The sequence below is a fragment of the Bos indicus genome, chromosome 2 (genome assembly GCF_029378745.1).
Source record: "Bos indicus isolate NIAB-ARS_2022 breed Sahiwal x Tharparkar chromosome 2, NIAB-ARS_B.indTharparkar_mat_pri_1.0, whole genome shotgun sequence".
NCBI lineage: Eukaryota > Metazoa > Chordata > Mammalia > Artiodactyla > Bovidae > Bos > Bos indicus.
This window is the reverse complement of record NC_091761.1, coordinates 38,750,730-38,764,572: the sequence shown is the minus strand read 5'-3', so window position 1 is coordinate 38,764,572 and position 13,843 is coordinate 38,750,730. Positions and strand designations below refer to the sequence as shown.

At 33.4% G+C, this 13,843-nt stretch overlaps 1 protein-coding gene across 1 annotated transcript in view; it reads right to left on the bottom strand.

Moving 5' to 3' along the window:
- ACVR1C (activin A receptor type 1C) overlaps positions 1–13,843 on the bottom strand; it is an 85,176-nt gene that overhangs the window by 44,442 nt on the left and 26,891 nt on the right. Inside the window, exon 2 of the mRNA XM_070767667.1 lies at positions 10,776–11,006. Coding sequence (XP_070623768.1) covers positions 10,776–11,006 — 231 coding nt within the window. The remainder of the gene's footprint in view (positions 1–10,775; positions 11,007–13,843) is intronic.

The following is a 13,843-nucleotide window of genomic DNA, read 5'->3' as shown; positions in this document are numbered from 1 at the left end:
TAAACAAACACAGGTTCAATTGCTGGGTGGGACGATTCCCTGGAGAAGGGAGCGGCTTGGCTACCCACTCCAGTATTCTTGCCTGGAGAATGCCATGGACTGGGGAGCATAGCGGGCTACAGTTCTTGGGGTCACAAAAGAGTCAGACATGACTTAGAGACTAAACAACAAGAGTCCAGTGGTAGCAAGTTGGCTCCATGAAGTTTTTGGTCAGGCTCCTATTATCTTCTGTTTCCATTCCTGTGGTGTAGTCATTGTCCTCACAGTACAAGCAAGCTGCTATATTTCACCCTTTACCTCCAGGCAGCATGATGGAAGATGGCATAATAAGCTATCAGTTGTGTTATAAATGAGTCTTTTCAGTTCTCCAAAACTCTGTCAGAACTTAGTCATCTGGCCACACTTACCATTAAGAGTAGCTTAAAATACTGTCACTTAGGTAGACAGCCACATCTAAGACAGCCATCTAAGTCTAGATTCTGCTACTAAATGGGTATCGGAGGAAACTAGATGTCTTTGAAATACTTATAGCTTTCGTAAACTTTGAGCCATTAGATTTTTTCCATTAGAAAAAGAACACATGTGCAGCAAAACAGACAGCATAAAAATTTATAAGGGAAGAACTGAATAATGTCCTTAACCTGGTAGCTCTCCAATATCAACTCCACATGTTAAGAAAATGTATAAGTTTTGTGAATTCACCCATTGCCAAAAGTTACTTTGAAGCTTGATGTTTTGCTCTTTTGTTGTGAAATATAACAAATACACAGAAAAGTGCATATAATATACATGTACAGCATATAAATTCCCATACATCTCTGGCCCCCTTATCCCTTCCCTGTTCCCCACTCAAGAGGTAAGTCACATGATCAGATCCTTTCCCATCCCCCAGGGTATCATTATCCTGATTTGGGGAATAATCATTTCTCTGTCCTTGTGCTGTTTTCCCCAGAATCCCTTTTCCTGTATTGTTACAGGTTAAAGTTGGGATATTCGCATGTGTTGTGCTGCTTAGTTGCTCAGTTCTGTCCCACTCTTTGAGACCCCATGGACTATAGCCCGCCAGCCTCCTCTGTCCATGGGGATTCTCCAGCAAGAATACTGGTGTGGGTTGCCATGCCCTTCTCCAGGGAATCTTCCCAACCCAAGGATCAAACCCAGGACTCCTACATTGCAGGTTGATTCTTTATGTCTGAGATACCAGGGAAGCCTGGGGTATTTGCATATAATGTTCATAGATGAGAATGACTTGCTATTTCTTTTTTCATACTGTCTTTGTTGGGTTTTGATATCAAAGTTATGCACAGAATGGGTTAAGGAGTGTTTCCTCTTTGTGCATGGTTTGGAGGAGTTTGTGTAATAATTACACAATTATCTATTCCTGGAAATTTAGCAGAATTTTGTGGTAGAACCTCTTGGGCTTTGAAATGTTCCTTACGGATATGTCATAAGACTATTATAATTTATGTTATAATTTTCTAAAAGGTTGTTCATAAATCATGTTGTTTCAGCCTCATGTAGTCTCACTGTTTTTTTTTAATCTATTTATTCTATTAACAAGACAATAGTATATTAAAATCCCCTTCTGAGATCATGGACTTCTCTATTTTTCCTTATACATCTGTAAATATTTTCTCTGAGACCATATTCTTAAGTACACAGAAATTTTAATTTATTAAGAGTCCCTCATAAATTGAAACTTTAGTCATTAAAAAGTGATCTTTTTTAACTCTAGTAATATTTTTTGCATTGAAGTTAATTTTACCTAATAGAAATGTCAACATTTTTATTTAATATATGCATTGTATATTAATGCACATATATCACATATATGTATATCAAACCTTCTTATACTTTCCTCTAATTATCATCCTCTCTTCCATATTTTCTATTATGTATTCTCTATATTACTGCATACAAAATAGTGTCTTCTGACCCATATTTCAGATCCCTAATTCTCTCTTCAGTTGCTGTTGTACCAATTGTTGTTAAACCTATACATTAAGTTTCTAATTTTTGTTACTGTATTTTTAATTTTAAAAAGTTTTCTTCTTTTATTGTTCAAATCTACTAGTCCATTATTTTTTTTTTTACAATTTCCTATTCTCTAAGAAATGTTTTAAATTTTCCTTTTGCTTCTTTAAACTTAGAAGAATGGGTGCTCTATAATTATTGTCTGATAACTCCAACATATGAAACCTTGTGCTCTCTTCCGCTGGCTCATGCTCATGTCATTTTGAACCCCTGTGAACTTGGAGTGCTTGTTCTTCATTATGTACTTCTCATGTCCTTGCAAAAGTGTTTGTGTGTTTCTCTCTGAGACCTAATATTAAATTACCTTTCTCCAGAGAGTCTGAACTTTCTTCTGGCAGGCCACTGGGGACACTATTAATCTGGGTCAATTTTTTTTTTTTTAAGTTTTTCTTCTGAAGAGTTTCACTCGGGCAATGGAAACTCAGGTGTAAAATCTCTGTGATGGCTAGACTATGTCCACATCTTTCCAAAAATAAGGTTTGGGGTTTGTTTTAAAGTTGTTTATCTTTATTTGTTTTTTTTTGTTTTTTTTTTTTTGCCCTGTTCTGCTTAGTAATAAATCCAAGCCTCCTCCCTGGGGTTAGAAGGAGATGAATTTACATCCATTTTAAACTGGTAGTAAGGAAGAGACTGTTGATATTTCTGCTAAACATGGCAGTTTTTATTAGATGACTCAAATTGAGCCACCCATGTTTTTTCACTTTTCTCTGAATCATGAGATTGCTAGTAGCAAAACCCAACATTTCCCTTGCTAGAAAAAGCAGATATGCAGGAGGAAAAAACGTTCCAAATAAGAGTATCAGAAAGTTAGATAATAATACTTAAACAACGATGATGTTCACTGACTCTCAGGAAAAGAAAACTGAAAGTAGGCTGTTGACACTGTTGAGTCTGTATGTTAACAAATCAAAGAACCTATTTCCAGATTTCTTATCATATTAAGGCTGTGAACTCCTTCATTGGTTAAGATATTATCTAAGTGTCTGACACTTACAGTTGAAAACATCCTCCTTTAACTTTTACCAATCCAATGGGTGGAAAAAAATGGTATGTTACTTCAGTTTGCATCTCCCCGGCATTTATTTTTTCAGTACTTGATCATCTTTTCAATACTTGACCATTTTGAATATTTTCTTCTATAAAATTTCTGTAAAATGTGTTTTTTGCCCCTTTTTTTTCATTTAACACTCTCCTCCCTCTTTTCACTTTTTCTCTTGCCAGGTACATGGATACACACACACACACACACACACACACAGGCTCATTATTTTTTAAATAGTTACCTTTTTCTCTAGTCATATATAATACAAATATTTCTATCCCATATTTCATTTATCTTTGGTTTCACTTATGTTATCTTTTATTATTCATTTTTATTTTAGTTTCCATGTAGTCAATTATGTCTTTTCCTTTTATAACAGTTGGATTTCCTGTCTTATTTAAAACAGCTTCCATACTGTAAAGTCATAAAAATCTTTTTTCCCTAAATTTTCCTCTGACATTTAAATTGTTTTATGTTTCACAATTAGATATTTAATCAAGCTGTAATTTATTTTTGTATACGGTATGACACTGTGGTACAGCCCTGTCGTCTTCCAGATGGATAGATAATTACGCCAGCATCATTTCAAAAATAAACCATCATGGAATTTCCACTTCTGCCAAGTTACACTTTAGATGTCCACAGAAGCCCTTCTTAGTATGGCATACACAAAAATGCTGAATAAAACACAAATGAAAAATGTTTTTCTATTATATGATTAACCTGGTGGGGAAATAAATGAATTACTCAGCAACCAAAAATAAAATTCAGATCCAAAGAGATATCTGAGCACTAGGATGGCCATTTACCCTGGAGGCATCTGCCAGTCCTTGGTAGTTAAGTGCTTAGTTTATCAGACTTATATCACAAGATCAGGAGATAAAACATGGTTCCTGAAATCACAAAAGATCAGGTTAGAGATCCTAGTATAAATCAGTTAAATATGAATGGTATTACATTGAAAATAAAACTAAGTAGAAAATGTTCTGCAGAGAGACACTGGGTCTATATTCATCTATTTGTTTGTCTCAATCTTCACTTTCAGTAGAGCAGAAAAAAAATCTCTTCAAGAGATTCTCACCATAAGTGTGCATCTGTATAGGCACAGAATTCATGCTATATGTTGGCAAAAAAAAAAAAAAAAAACAACTAATCAAAACACTGAATAGATTTCAGTTGGTAGCACCTCCAGATACCTGGCAGAAACTAATATAAATCTGCTCTGGAGGAATATATTTTAAAATAGGCCTCAAAAGTTTCCTCCAGATATGATTCTCAAAACATGAGCTCACAATCAAAAAATTACAAAACACACAAGGAAAGTGGCCAACCAAGAATAGAAATCAGCAGATTCAAATTCATAGAAGCTGTAGATATTAAAATGACCAGAGACTCAAACATTAGAAAATATAGGGAAAAGGGTTTAAGAAGCTTTAAGAATAGATACAAAAGGCCCAACTTAAACTAAATCAGTGATGAAACTGTGAAATTTATTAGAGGGCTCACAGACAGAACCCATTACAGGGACACACACCCAAAATATCTCTTGGAACTTTTTCAAAAAAATGGAACTCTTTCATTTATTATTTGTTTTTTCACCCTACAAACAACCTCCCTCCTCCATCCTCCACCCAAAAAAGTACACATTTGGGTAAATAAGTCTTTTTTTTTTATTGAAATGTAAATATTCTTTAAGAGTTAAGAATATATCATTTACTTTTGAAGCTGAATTTTTCCTACCAAAGTGGATTCTATCTTAATTTAAGAGGAAGTTGTGAATGGACACTCTGCATGAGTTACTGTGAAAGAGATTTAATAAAGCCTGAGAAGTAGTAAATCTAAAGTCACTGGAGTCAGGGCAAGACAAGCAGCCTCTGGAAAGGTGGGTAGATATTTTTGGAGTTTAAAAGAGTTGTTTTAATCTGGTCTAAAAATAAACAGTAATAAGAAATTAGGTTACACTGCATAAAATATGTTTCTCTTAATTGATTTGCATTGCTTGTATTTAATTGTAATTTTTAAATATATTTGGTATGCTGCCTAATGAAAATAATAACATATTTGCTATTAGTAGAGACATGAACTCCAAGCACTAGTCAAAACACAACTGTTTTTGGAAATGGTTGTTGGCTTTCAAGTTTACATAAGAAAAAACCCTCTAAATATTTGTGATAATAGTTGAACTTGAAGGTCACTCCAGTGACATCAAATATATCTAACAGAATAAGCTCCAGGGAAACAAGCAATTTTTTCTAATGTTATATGTCTACCAAACTATAAAATTACTTCTATCAAAAAAATTAACTCCTAAGGATTAAACCCACATGCAATGTCAAAGAAGTACTTTTTTAAGGGCAAGTGATTGAATTTCATGTGATCTAAATCAAATCTTGGTTACAATGATCCAAATTAATTTGACTCTAATCCAATTTAGTATTAAAAATGAATGGGTAAGGTTTTAAAAGGCCATTAAAAAAAAAACATTGTAAATTAAAATAGTAACTAGATTCTTAATATCAACAGATTGTTGAACTAGTAAATTAAAATAATAAATGTCCTTGCTGCATTTAAAATTACATTTTAAATATCAACTAAGCAGTGTTTCTTAAACTGTAAACACGTAAGCAACTTGTGTGATATGATTAGAATTTTTACTTAATGAAAGCACATGGAGTACCTTGCACATTTTACAAGTAAGAATATTTTGTAAAATTCTTATTTCAGATATGTGTGCATATGGGGGAAATTATACAAAATGTGTTTCTGTGTGTCACAATGGAAACCTGTACAAAAGCTACTAGTCTAAGAAGAATTAGAATCAAACACTTAAAAGGATTTTAGGAGGGCAAGAGTTTGTGGCTACAGATTTCCAGGTGCTGAGTTATAAGGACACCATCAGGAAGAGGAACTGGGGAGAAAACAGTCACAAGATGTATTCAGGGTAGGAATTTTGTCACAAAGAAATATAGTCAGAGATCAAGCATCATAAGCAGGACTCAAGGACAGAAAAGAGACAGCTGAAACATGACAAGAGTAGGCACTATGTCTGCACCAAGTCAGCCATCCAGAAATGACCCCATAGTCGGGTGATGGCTAAAAGAGCCAAGAGGTACCCACTGGGTTTCCAGCTGCAACTGAAAAGAGAATCCCAGGTTTTCTTCAACCTGTTCTGGTCACCTCTCCCCCTTTTCTTCTACCATTTTACTCATGAGTACGATGCAGCGTATTAAGTACTGTAGATATGTCACACTGTCTGCTTTTCAGAGCACGTTTATATATTTCATATATATGTGATCACATTTGAAATTGATAAATTCTCTTTAGGCAAAGCAGGGGATATCAGCCACACTTATTGATGACACAGAAACAGCAAAGTTACTGGCACTGGCTGCGTCACTGCTCAGTCTGAGGGTTCCCAACTCCTCTCCAACAGATGCTGTTCCAGACACAGCTAATAACCACTCAGCGCTACCTCACAGAGAACAATCCAATCCAAGATGACTGCACATGCAAGCCTACTCAACTGAATGTCAATTTGCCATACCACGCCACTAAAAGAAACAAATTCTTAGTTTAGTAAAAGAAATTTGATATCATTAAATGTCACAAAGCATTTCTTTGTAGACAAATTAATTACTAGCGTATATACCTTCCCAGTTATAAGTAACCTTTGAAAATTAATCAAGGTAATCCATTATATCAGCAGAGAAATCATGTTATAATCTCAATAAATCCATGAAAATACTTGAAATTATTAATATTCATTCATGATTTTTAAAAAGACTTTCCCCAAACTAGGAATAAAAGCAAATTTCCTTAGTTGATAACAATGGTCTACCAAAAAACAAACAAACAAAAAAAAAACCCTTCATACTTGATGGTAAAAGAGTGAGGGCATTCCTCCTAGAACCAGGAAAAAGACAAGAATATTTAACCACTCCTACTCATCATCATATTGGTAATCTTAGCCAGTGCAAAAAAAGAAAGAAAAAAATAAAATAAAATGCATAGAGACCAGAAAGGAAGATGTAAAATTGGCTGTACTGACAGACAAAATTATTCTGTATGTAGAAAATGTCAAAGAAATTTTTTAAAAGCTACTAGAATATGTTATTCTCATAAGCTTATAGGATATAAGGCCAATATATAAAATTAATTTTATTTTCATATACTGGCAGTTAACATTTAGAAATTGAAATGTCAAAAATACTATTTATGATAGCATCTAAAAACATGCAATACTTAGAGAAAAATCCAAGAAAATATGTATAAGATGTGTTTTCTGATAACTATAAGACACTAAGAGTAACTGAAGTAAAACTAAATAAATGGAAAAACATACTATGTTCATGGATCAAAAAAGTTAACATTGTTACATGACAATTTTCTCCAACTAATCCATACTCAACTCAATCTAATAAAAATTTCAGCATTGTATTTTTATGAAAGTTCTCAAAATGATTCTAAAATTTATTTTTTCCACTTTTTCTTTTTTTGTCTGTGCAGCGGTATGCTGGAGTTACCTGACCAGGGATCAAACCTGTGCACTCTGCAGTGGGACTGTAGTCTTGACTACTGGACTTCCAGGGAAGTACCAATTCCAAAATGGAAACGCAAATAACTTAGGATAGCAAATCAACTTGAACATAAATAAAGTTGGAAGGGTCATATTATCTGATTTGAATACTTACTATAAAGCTATAATAATCAAGAGTGTTTCCTAGTGGCATAAGTATAGACATTTGGAGGCCAGAAATATACCATATACATATGGTCACTTTATTTTCAATCAAAAGGTCAAAGAAATTGAAAGGATGGATTTTGCAATAAATGATACTGGGAACAACTTCAAATACACATGGAAAAAATAAATATTCCACCTAACCTCACAAAATAACAAAAATTAAATTTAAACTAAACATGGGCTTAAATGTAAAAGCTGAAATGTTAAAATTCCTAGAAGAAGCCATAAAAGAAAATATTTATGACCTCTGGATAGATAAAGATTTCTTAGGACATCAAATAAATGAACCATTAATATTTTTAAAAAAAATAAAATGCACTTCATCAAATTTTGATCTTCTACTCTCCAAAAGACGCCTTTAAGGAAACAAAATGTCAAAATCCACAGAATGTGAGAAAATCCTCATAATACACCTATCAGATAAAGGACTTGTATTCAGAATATATAAAGAATCTTAAAGTCATCCATAAGAAGATAAATGAATTTAATATGCAAAAGATTTGACACTTTATAAAGAAAGAAACATAAATGTCTAATATGCACAAGAAAAAAAATAATTTAACATGATTAACCATTAAGGCAATGCAAATGAAAACCACAGTGAAATACCACTACATAATCACTGGAATGTCCACAATTAAAAAGACTGATTATACTAAGTGCTGGGAAAATATGGACCAACTAGAACTATCAGACATTTCTATTGGGGATACAAAATGGTACAAGCAATTTGAAAACTATTTGGGAGATTAAATTTAAAAATTAAACATATAGTTATCATACGACCCTTCAATTCTACTCTTAGATATTTTCTCGAGAAGATGACATATATCCAAAGACTTGTACCCAGTTGTTCATAGCAGCTTTGTTAACAACAGCCTCCAGATGGAAACAACCTGAATCCCCATTGTGGATGGGTGTGTAAAAAGAACAAAGCAAAACATACAAAGGGATATTACCCAGCAGCCAAAAGGGAACAAGGTGCATGAATAAATCTCAAAAATAGGATGAATGAAAAGAGTCAAGTGCAAAATAATCTCCTCCATAGGACTCCTCTGATGTGAAACTCCAGGAAAAATAAATCTAATCTACAGGGATCAGAAAATCAGTTTCCTGGCTTTGGTGAAAGTGGAGACTGACTGAGAACATTTTGAGATAATAGAAATGTGGCAGTTACATAAATGTATGTGTCAAAACACATCGAACCATATACTTAAGATGTGTGCATTTCATTATATCTAAATTATACCTCATAAAATTGTTTGTTTTTTTAAGAAAGGCTGGTTCCCAACTGGACTTGAAGGTAGAATACAGGCATCTCAGTAGTTAGGCAGAATTTAGAGCTGAACTGGGAAGGATTCACATCCTGACTGCACTCAGTACCTTTAATTGGCCCAGCTGTATGTGAAACATTTTGTCCTCCTAGACATTTTGTTGCACAGTATTATCTTGTACCCCTACTGACTGGCAGAACATGTTCTTATGGATAATTCTTTATCGAGAAGACACATTAAAGACGTCATTGCCACAGACTAATATGGAGACTTTCCTTCCCCTCCGTCTTTTTGATCTTGGTCATGGGAAGAACATCATCAAATACAGGGGATCTTCATGTCTCTAGTCTACCAAAATCAGGGAAGAAAGTATATGGAAAATAAATTCTCGTATCACAATAGGTATCAAATGACTACCAAACCAAGGAAGTCTATGGAATCTGAGACAGAATAATTGCGGTGTAAAATCTAAGACTCCTAGTAGCTTTCAGGGATGAAACATTCCAAGTGTGACTTCTGAGGTTATAACACATAGGACAATGCTTTAGAATAATGTTTCCCAAAGAATGAGACAAGTATTTATTGAAGTGGTAAACCAATATGATACTAAATAACATTAAATCACACAAGATTTTCTTCCCTGGTTCTCCTAGTTTTTCTGATTATGTATCAAAATGTCTCATTTCATGTCAGTATGTTTTTAACATGAGTATCTTCTCTTGAAAAGAAAATGTAAAATAGCTACCAGAAATACAGTCAGTACATTTGTTTGTTTATTTACTTATTTATCTTCTATTTATGCCAAGTAAACTTGTTTTTTGCATAAAGTAAATGTTCTCCAGTAAAAAGAAAAAAAAAAAGGAGCTGTTAATTTATTAATAATAATAATACATTAAAAATACTATAGTAGAATATGGTGATATATGAATATCTGAGACTGGATAACAGTACTTTCAAATGTTCATTTGTGAAGAAGAATATCTATCTCTGTGTAGATACTAACATATTAAAGAAAATTTACTATCAGGACATTTTCATGTTATAAATTAGTTTTTAATTTGAATTGCTTACCTCTTTAATAGTCCCTCAAATTTCAGATTCCAGATAAAAGACCAGATTAAGATTTTTGTATCTTATAAATTAGGATGAAACTCCATGAAATTGTGGGAAAGGCAGCTATATATTCACCCAATAATAGAGGGTCAAATTCTACTCTTTCTGCTAACAAGTGCTCTCACTTGAGTGTGGGCAGACAAAGAAGATATGCAGAAGGCACCCATGAAAAAAAGATTCTGTTTCCATAAAAGTTGGCAATCTACTATTTTTAGTTTTGCTCTCTTTTCTCTTCTTTTTTCTTGGTATACATTTTAATTTCTCTCCTTTAAAAGGATACATAAAAGTTTATATTTTATTCTAGGTTCATTAATCACTTCAAAAAATACAATTCATGAGGACAGATTTCTTCAAAATTGTTATGCTGTTGTCAGTGTTTCGACAGTCTTGTACAATTTTTTAAAAAATCAACCTCAGCTAGGCTGTAGAGAATTTTAGCAAAAAAATAGAAAGAACTGTAAAACAGATTTTCTTATTTAAAGAAACATAAGACAGTTTGATTTCCATCATGCTTATAATTTCCCAAGAGTAAAATGAAATTTGGAATGAACAAAGATAAACCCTTTACCTGTTGGAAGGTGCAGTGTTATGTTGTTGCAAAAATCTGTGAAGCAGCATTCCGTTTTGGTAACATTGTTGGAACTATGACAGAAGACTTGTGCATTTAATTCTGGGAGAGAGACACAGGACTTGATCACCTGTTCCTTTCCATTGGTTAACATAACAGAAGCCCAACATGCTCCTTCTGTTTGGCAGGTAAAGTTTGAAGAGTCACACAAAAGACAAACACACTTCAAACCTGGAAAAGATAAGGCAAAACGCTTTAAGATGCGAAAGTTATCATGCAAAGAAAGTCAATCTTAATGAAAACTGAGAGACAGTTTAATAGCACTGGATAAAACATACATGCTAAAGCTGTTACTCTCTCTCAGTCATGTGCTTTATCAAAAGTGTTGCCCAATCATCACTTACTATTGCTTATATTTTTATAAGCAATCTCTTCAGTTGATACTGTATTTTTAAACAAGTTTCTCACCCTTGGTGTAAATCCCTCCTTTTTAAACTCAACCAGCTCATTCCTAAATCAGTAGTCCCTATGAAACACCAGGATACAGTAACACAGCAACCCAGAAGTGCAGTCCAGCATCATTTGTAGAGCATTCAAGCACTGTTTAAGGCGCTCACTACCCAAGCAATCCAGTGTATTCTGTTCATGTACGATTTCTCCTTTAAACTTTAAAGTCAATGTGCTAAAAACACAAAGCTAACTGCAGACAGTCACAGCTTTAAAAACCTGTGTGACTCTTTACATTTATATTCTATGATATTTTAACAGTATTGTATTGTCACAGTGCCTTTAAGGCATTGATGAGCCATTATATATCCCCCTTTTCACTAAAGAATACATCTTAGAATGAGTCATTTGAAGATAGACCATGACCTTCAGGCAAGTTTCTTTGAATGAATACATCTATTCAATAGAGCAAAACACATCAATTGTAGAATGCAATAAATCTACATCAATAAAAATTAGACTTTGTTAATCTGTTCCCTTCACAAGTTTCCACAACATTCCCCACTTAATAAACACACACACACACACACACACACCCCACATTAACTCACATGATCAAAGTAGTAGAGTACTTCTGTTCTGATGTAAAATATCTATCATGAACAATCCAGTGGTTGTGAGTAACTTATTCAAATTTCATTTGAATTCCTTTTAAATAGAACAGTACTGAATAACCCTTTTGTATCATTACTTAATGAAGGTTTTTGTTAAATCACAACACCCCCCTGCAATATCTGAATGTCCAAAGTTTTTCCATCCAACTGTTTTTACTCAAATTAGTCTTAAAATTGCTAATTACTCAAATTGGAGCTGATTTTATACCTGTAAAATATTTGATACATTAATGGCTATTTTTATACTCAACTTCAAATATCAATGTAAGCAATACAGATAATATTTCTATATAATTGCATGTGTAAGAAAGAAAAACCACATATTGATTAATAGAAATTCTCTCTTCTTTTGATAATTTTTCTTGACCAGTAAAATACTGTCTCTATAACCATTTTTATTATTACATACTAAGGGACTTAAAATCATGAAATAAAATACCATTTTGTTATCAACACTGGACCAAGCATAACAGGTTACTCTTCTATTTATACCACTGGTTATCAATGTAAATAAATATAATCTTTTGTTGATATTTATTTGCTGTGGTAGAACCTTATAATGTAGACTGACTGGGATTCAATAGAACTAGATATATAAAATGTAGATGATTTGAAAATGTTTTAAGTCACTTTTTCTGCAGAAAACAGAGCTCATATAATTAAGATCCATCCACCTAGGTATCTTCTGACAGTAGAATCTCTCTCTCTAGCATCTTCTGATTCAAATTTGACAGAGGCCTTCATATTTGACTATTGCTTGCCTCCTCTGTGCCTCCATTTCCTTATATGAAAGATAAGGGATTCCTCCTCATAGTGCTGTTATGGAAAATAAAAATTGAAGCCCTTAGAATAATGCCTGATACCTAGAAAGCACTATGTCAATTAGTGACTACTAATTACTATGTAATCAGTGACTATGTCTCATTTTACTGGAGAAGTTAGAGCTAGTTGTTCTATGAAACAATCAAAATACATTTGTAATTCATATAGGAATGACTGAATGAACTAGGTACACAGACCATTGGAAAAACATTACAAAGAAATGCATCTCCTTTCATACTGCCGAGTGAGTTGAATGTTCTCATTCTTTTAATGGCCCAGGCTAGATCCCAGATGATGACACAGCAGGACGATCTGGTCATAGTATAGATAAAGAATTCAGGAAAAGAGGAAGGTTCCAGTCCTAGCTCTATCACTCCCTTGATGATTGACTTTGAAGGTCTTTAACCTTGCAGGGTTTCAATGCCTTCCTCTGAAAATGGGAAATGAACCAGGGGAGAGGCAGTAGGTCCAGAAATTCTGAAGTTTAACTGAGTATTATTTATTTTACGATTCTATTAAATTACAACTTATGGAAATTTACAATCACAAAGTATGGAAAGCTCTTTTAAAGTTAAAAAAACCTATCCTACTGTGGTTATTCTTCAGTCTCATACTTTAAGCATTTGAAGTTGGGAAGAATAAATTTCCCAACACATAGTCTCAAAACATTTGTTACTACACTCCTCATCAGCGTCCTTGAATTTTTATTTCCAAGAGAAGCATAACCTGGAAATCAAGGCACATAACTTAGGGCTATGGGTCCACTGAGTAAAGACAAGCATAAGGTACTCAGCAGCCAAACATATGCTGGTCTCATGTGTGCTTATCATTGCGTGTAATTCCCAGTGCAACCAGAGGAGTTGGTTGTCACTCTCTCCATTTTACAGATAATGAAATGAGGCTCAAAAAGATCAACTGACTGAATTTATGCATCAGTCATTAGACTACTTAAACAATGTTGTTTCTATCCTACCAAAGCTGATATTATTTTAAAAACAAGATGAGTGCAAAAACCATCTTCCCACCTCACCAGTTTCTAGCGATGGTAAATAAAATATAACTTATTATAACATTTATATTTTATATATAAGAAAATATTTTACTTTTAGAATAAAATATAATTCT